The sequence below is a fragment of the Anoplophora glabripennis genome, unplaced genomic scaffold (assembly GCF_000390285.2).
Source record: "Anoplophora glabripennis isolate ALB-LARVAE unplaced genomic scaffold, Agla_2.0 scaffold2143, whole genome shotgun sequence".
NCBI classification, from domain to species: domain Eukaryota; kingdom Metazoa; phylum Arthropoda; class Insecta; order Coleoptera; family Cerambycidae; genus Anoplophora; species Anoplophora glabripennis.
Window position 1 is genome coordinate 2,033 of NW_019418243.1, and position 6,911 is coordinate 8,943.

The following is a 6,911-nucleotide window of genomic DNA, read 5'->3' on the forward strand; positions in this document are numbered from 1 at the left end:
GGGGTGAGGAATTAAGCCGGAAATTAAGCCAAATTATGAGGAACAAGGAGCTAGAAGAGAGGAGATTGCAGAACGGGGCAAACTAAGGAAAAAAAAAGTGGACTTGAAGTAATACCTGAAGGTAGTTCCAAGTCCTACTTTAGGGAAAATAAGGGGAGGGGTTTTACTGGGTAGAAGTCCCACAGTCCCCTGCGCAATCGACATCATCGCGCAGGTTAGGTTAGGTTGGCAGCCACATAAAGATGTAATCAAGCAGAAAGGACGGTGGCTGCTCTGGCTAGAATTATGCCAAATGTTGGAGGACCCTCATATATGAGGAGAAAGGCACTAGCAAATGTGATTAACTCAATACTTTTGTACGTTGTGGTCGGCGGGTTTAAACATCCAGAAATATAGAAACCGGATCTTATCGGTACAAAGGAAGGCGACCATAAGAGTGGCGATGGCGTACAGAACCGTCTCCACAGACGCAGTGTTGGTTATAGTGGGACTGATCCCTATTAACTTACTGGTGCAGGAAAGAAGGAATATTTTCTTTGAAGAAGAGGGAAACCGGGAGACCAGGAAAAAGCTAGAGAGAGCCGAAACCTTCCGCAAGTGGCAAGAGGAGTTTGACGCCAGCCCTAACGGAAGATGGACCAGCAGACTGATCCAGAATGTAGAGGCCTGGACGCGCAGGAGGCACGGGAACCTAACGTATTATGTTACCCAATTTCTGAGCGGCCATGGTAGCTTTGGGGACTACCTAAAACGTATCAAGAGGAGGGAAAGAGACACTTGCAAAGCATATAATTTCAAAAAAGTCAATTTTCCCGAACTCTATCATGCTTTCTTACATACTACTAATTGACAATTTTTGAAAGATTACACTGATGTAAACTATGCTTGTGCAGAATTCTATAGAAAATTGTAAGATTTATTCGATCAGTAGATTCCTGTATATAAAAAGTTTAAAAAGAAAGTACCCATCTTGCTACACTACCTATACAGGGTGTCCGGTAACTACGGGTAAAAAATAAAGGGTTATATAGAGCAGGTCAAACGAGTGCTAGTACTTCATATAAACTTTTTACCTGAATGCCATTGCTGAGGAGTTATTGTCACTCAAAGTAAGAAGTAGAAAAATGAATATTGCTCATAATTTCTAAAGGGTTACTTTGATTAACTTGAAATTTGAGGGATCAAAGCAACTCATTCAAATGTATCTTTGTACATTTAAAATTGAATAAAATATTTTTTATTATACAGTCGAAATAAATAAAAAATACGCATTAAGATGTTTTATTTTTTTGCATCAAAACGGCGCCCCATACGAAGAAAAAGCGAGAGAGACTTTTTGTCACAAATTGAACGAGAAATTCAAAAATGATTTTTAATTTGTAATATCTCAGTGGCATACCATTTTTTTCTTTAAAAAAATTGAGATTATTACCCGTACGCGCGCCAATGATGAACATAAAATTCTTAATTGCGTGTCAAAAAATGCGCAATAACTACCTCTTAAAACCCACCAAATTTCATTTGCACATCTCGACCGGTTTCAGAGCAATAAATTAAATCGTCAGTTTTTAAGAAAAACTTTGACACCCCGTATCTCGGAAAACGAATCATTTGCGGACATACGTTTATAAGCAAACTGCCATTATTTTCTCATGTAGAATCACCCCCTGAAATTTGACGCACTTATTTACTAACATCCTATATAAGGTGTTGACGAATTAAGTACTCAAAATTTGAGAGAGTGTAAAACATATCGAAATATGATGAAAACTAGTAGAGTTTTTGTCGGTGACGACACCTAAAGGAGATCCGTCCCCTTGAAGGGGTAAGTCAGGAATTAGTTTTTATTGCATAACTTTAAAACGGTTTAATTAAATCATGAAATTTTGAGGTTTTATTACTATTTGTATGCTTCATAATCGATATAATGTGCAAATCAAAATCTACTACAGGGGCGTAAGAAAATGCGAGACCATGGACAAATTTTACAATTTTTTTGTACGCATTTTATTTCTAGTTCCTGAACCGAAAATATGAAAATTTATTATATTTTACATAAAAAAGGTACTCTTAATAATTTTCTGGTAAAATCCATTTCAATAATTCATTACGTGTTCAAAAATTCCTGCTGCAAAATAAATGTATTAAATTGTGCCATCAAAAAATTACGATTAGTGGCACTTTTACAGAAACGTCGTCAAACAAATGGTGTTATACAGAGTGTTTTTTAAAACTTACAACTCCTACAAACTTGATGTATGGTGATAATATCCGTTCATAACTTTTCCTCTTTTTACAACTATTTTTTATTTTATAGGTAATACCATTTGGAAGTTTTTGGACCTCTTGTGGAATTTTGATTAAATGAGCGGTTTGGGTACAAAAAAATATTTTTCAAATGTCTACATTATCTTGCCACCCATATTACAATACTTAATAGTGCTAGTAGGCACTGATTTTGTAGGTTGACTGTAATTTCAGTTTGATCTTTAAATCTGCCAATTCTTAATGTGTGTTTACCCCATTGATCGAAGGGTCGCGCGTCCCTTCGACCGAGCATTTAAATACTCCGCCTCGGACACTTGCTCTAGACAGAGAGTCAAGTCGAGACAGAGTGCGGACGCACGACGGTCGACTTTTAACTTTCAATTTAACTTTTATCAACCAGGTCGCGTTTATTTTTATTTTGCTATTTTATTAGCGTGACTGAGGTATACCAGGAGTCAGTTGTCTGAGCACCGGCCAACAATTGACTCTATAAAAAATTCGCTAACTTCACAAGGAAAAGCAGGTGCAGGTGGTTTGACAGTGGCGCCGTTCCTACGATGGGGTACGACAGTAAGACGCCCTCGAGGAAGCGAGTAGGCCCAAGCAAGAAGAAGACGATTCCTTAAAAAAATAAACTTGCTTCGTGCTCCGCCGGCCCGACGTAGGTCGGGTTACGTCCGGTCGGTCCCCGTGAGGACTGAGGTGGATGAAGAAGCGCATCGCTTTCAAAAAAGGTTTCTCGCTGAGTGCGTAGACACCGACTCATTGGAGGCCCCCATATACTTTCTTCGATGCTCGCTTGTCATCTTGGAAATTGATGGATGGTTGTTCTCGCAAATCCTACCTTGCTTCTTTTAAGGACCTCCCTGTGCCGCTGGTGCGCACAGCAAAGTCCCTAACGTGAAACGCGAGCGCGAATCTTCACCACCTCATCAATTCCCGGAAACTAGCCGCACGTAAGCCCGTTTTACGGCGTGCCAGCCGAGCACGAAGCGATATTTCACGGGTGACCGATGGTCGTCTTTTTCTTGCTTGGGCCTAGTCGCTTCCTAGAGGGCGGCTTATGGTCGCACCCCGTCGTTAGAACGCTAGCTCTGTCTTGTTTCTTCTAGGGCTTAGGGTTGACGCCGGCGTCAGACCCAGTGCAAAGCCTCACGGTGTGTTGCTCCTGTTCTAGCTTCTGTGGTGTCAAAAGACCGTATATCCTTGCAGGCGCTCGGCAACGGTCAATTAACTCCACCGGTGATTTTTCTCTCGTTGAGGCACGCGATTGCCACGGCGGTAAAGTTTATAGTCCGCAATAAAAATTGCAGACTTGAATTCTTAAGATGTTTTAGATTCGTAATAAAAATTACGAATCTCGTAGGTAGACTTTTGTTGGGGAATTACTATATTGAGTCAATTGCTGGTCGGTGCTCAGACAACTGACTCTTGGAGTACCCTGTATATCACGCTGTAAACGAATGAAGCTAAATGTAAATTATCGCGACCTCAGTGGCGAGTAATTTAGAAAACGAAATTTAGGTTGCAGAATTATGATGCGCATGCAGCAAATTACATGCGAAAAAACTCACGGGGTTTATTTCGATGCAAAAAGCTAAAATTAAATCTCACACGGCAAAAAGCTTAGCTAGAACTTCACGAGTTCGTAGCTGTCGTAAAAAAAACTTGGTTAGGACATTACGCGTTCGTCTCTAATGCGGAATGAACATTGTTCTCTTTTTTCAGGGGTTTTTATATGCTTTGTGACGTAGTTTAACCGTTATTTCTGCGCGGGAGCCAATCACGTTGCGCATAAGTGTAACGTTTTTTTTTCATTTTGGCGGGAAGCGCCCGTCGTCCACGCTCCGATCGAGAAAGTGCCGGAGCCCAACCCAAAACAGGCGGACGTGCACTGAACGGTGTCGTCACAAGGCTTCTTGACCCAACGTAAAACAGGCGGACGGGCGAAAACAGTGTGACGTCACATCCTCCGAAAATTCGCGTCCGCGACAATACAATATAAACCCCTAAGTCACCGCCACCGCGAAATCAGTCAAACATGGAGGAGCAACGAAGAAAATGGATACACACGCACATACGACAAATTTTTTACAACATGCCTCATTTTATTGAGATAATTATTAGTAAAAACAATCAAATACAACAAAAAATGCTGGAGATAAAAGTAGCAAAGTTGATGTTATTAGATTTAGTACAACTTATAAAAACTGTTCAAAATGGCCACCGTTAACAGGAACATTATTCCCTCTACCGACCATCGACGATGGAATCTTTGGTTCAGATACTGCCGGACTTTGACAGTGAAATGTGGTGGAGCTCCATCATGCATAAACCACAGGTTAGCTCGGGTAGAGTGTTTTGCAAAAATTCTAATCAAAATACGCCATTCAGTCTATTGGGTAGAATAACAGGGTCAATAACAATGCGTTGTATTTGATTGTTTTTTCTATTTTTTTAAATAAAATTAGGCACGTTATAAATAATTCTAATTCGTCGTATGTGTGTGTATCCATATCGAAAAATGAAGTAACAGGTGGTATATCTACCTCATCGTCGTAAACACTCACTAAGAATTGACAGGTACAATGAGTTAAAGATCAGACTGAAATTACAGTCAACCTACAAAATCAGTGCCTACTAACACTTTGTTAACTATTATAGGTAGCACGATAATGTAGATATTTAAAAAATATGTTTTTTTACCCAAACCGTTCATTTAATCAAAATTCTACAAGAAACCCAAAAACTTCCAAATCGTATCACCTAACAGATAAATATATATACAGGGTGGTCCGAATTTTATGCAGGAAACTTCGAGGGCAGATAGATCTCTTTAAAATAATAGCAGTTTGCCTTATAAACATAGGTCTGGAACGGCCTCGTTTTAGAGATACAGGGTGTTGAAGTTGTTAAATAAAATCGACTTTTTGTTTATATCTCCGGAATCTATCAACCGATCTCAATAAAATTTGGTACAGATAATGTATGATAGTAGGTCTTGCATTCTTTAAAATATGAGCTCTAAAGGTTAAACAAGTGGTGTACAACTAGACAGGGGTCACCCCATTTTTTATAAAAAAAAAACCTACGCCACTGCATTTTTTACAAGTTATTGTAACAGATTTATATTTTAATGTACAAAATACGTAAAAAAGGTAACTTGATTTTTTTCCCTAAGATTTGTCTTTCCCAAGTTATTCATACCAATACGATCTTGTGGCAGACACTATTAATCATAATATTACACAAATATTTATGTTTATACTTAAGTAAGTGCAATATGTAAGCACAAAATTCTCTACACTCATTTCCACACCACCTGTGAGGTAGTGTTCTTTGCGCTTTTTAGATTCCTAAAGGAAACCTAATACCTAATACAATATCCTTACAAATAAGAATAATTTGAATTAAAATGCATTTACATTTAATAATAAAAATACATTTACCAAGCCACAACTAAACAAAAAACAAAATTAATTTTACAACAATTGTTCAAAATGCGAACCACCCACATTGATACATTCCTGACATCTTCTATTAATAGAACTAATTGAAGCTAATATCATGTGGGGGTTTTCTTTTAATTCATTACAGCCGTCTTCTATTCGCTGCAGTAATTGTGGTCTTGTCTCTATTGGGGTAGAGTAAACTTTACTTTTCAGATAACCCCAAACATAGAAGTCCAGGGGGTTTAGATATGGCGATCTGGCTGGCCAAGACACTGGACCCTCTGCACCATTATGGTTGACATTGGCATTTGGTCTTCTACCTATCCATCGCTCCATATAATTTTAATGATAATAATAATTTCTTGTATTATTCTCCCAGAATTAGTTTAGTAACCAAATCTGCTTATAAGAATTTGGGCTTTATTTTGCGTAATTCTAAGGACTTTCAGAACGTAAAGATTCTAAATATATTGTATGCAGCATTTGTGCGTTGCAAACTTGAATATGCATCGGTTGTTTGGAGCCCCATTTATAATATCTATAATATTCATTTAGAGAAAGTACAACGGAGATTTTTAAAGACTATTCATTTTATTAGTTATGGATTTTATCCTCCTCGTGGTACACCTCTCAAGATTTATTGCTTTCTTGTTTTAATTTTAATAGTCTCTGTCGTAGGCGAATTATGTTTTCAATTATATTCCTTTTTAAAATCATAAATAACACGTTAAATGCAGACTCGTTAGTCTCAAGGATTTTATATCATGTTCCTAGACTTAATTCTAGATTTCACTCCGTTTTACAATTACCCACACCTCGTACCAACTTACTAATAGCATCTCCCCTATATCAAATGATTTCCAATTACCAGAAGTATGAAGATCGACTTGATATATTTTTTCATTGTATGAATGACATAAAAAAATTGTTTGTCTAGTAAATGTAATCCTTATCTTGTATATGTTTGTTAGCTTATTTGTTTTATCTGTCTGTTATTGTTTATCCTTAAGTTTTTTGTCTGGATTTTATATTTTGATTGCTCTATGTTATGTAGTATTTATATTTTTATATTTAATGTTAGTTTGTCTTTTTCTTTTAAAATTTAGTTAAGGTTTTCTGTTTTACCTTATCCTATAATTGGGACTTTGTCCCGTTGGATATTGTAATTTCTAAATAAATAAATAAATAAAT

General features: G+C 37.5%; 1 protein-coding gene across 1 annotated transcript; it reads left to right on the plus strand.

The window, feature by feature from the left end:
• The first annotated feature begins 442 nt into the window (after positions 1-442).
• On the plus strand, positions 443-850 carry LOC108915767. Its single transcript, XM_018721890.1, has one exon. The coding sequence runs from the start codon at positions 443-445 to the stop codon at positions 848-850; it is 408 nt and encodes a 135-aa protein (XP_018577406.1).
• Positions 851-6,911: the final 6,061 nt, after the last annotated feature.

Excerpts from the sequence above, each read along its gene's own strand:
- LOC108915767 (XM_018721890.1), top strand. The coding sequence starts at position 443 with ATGGCGTACAGAACCGTCTCCACAGACGCAGTGTTGGTTATAGTGGGA.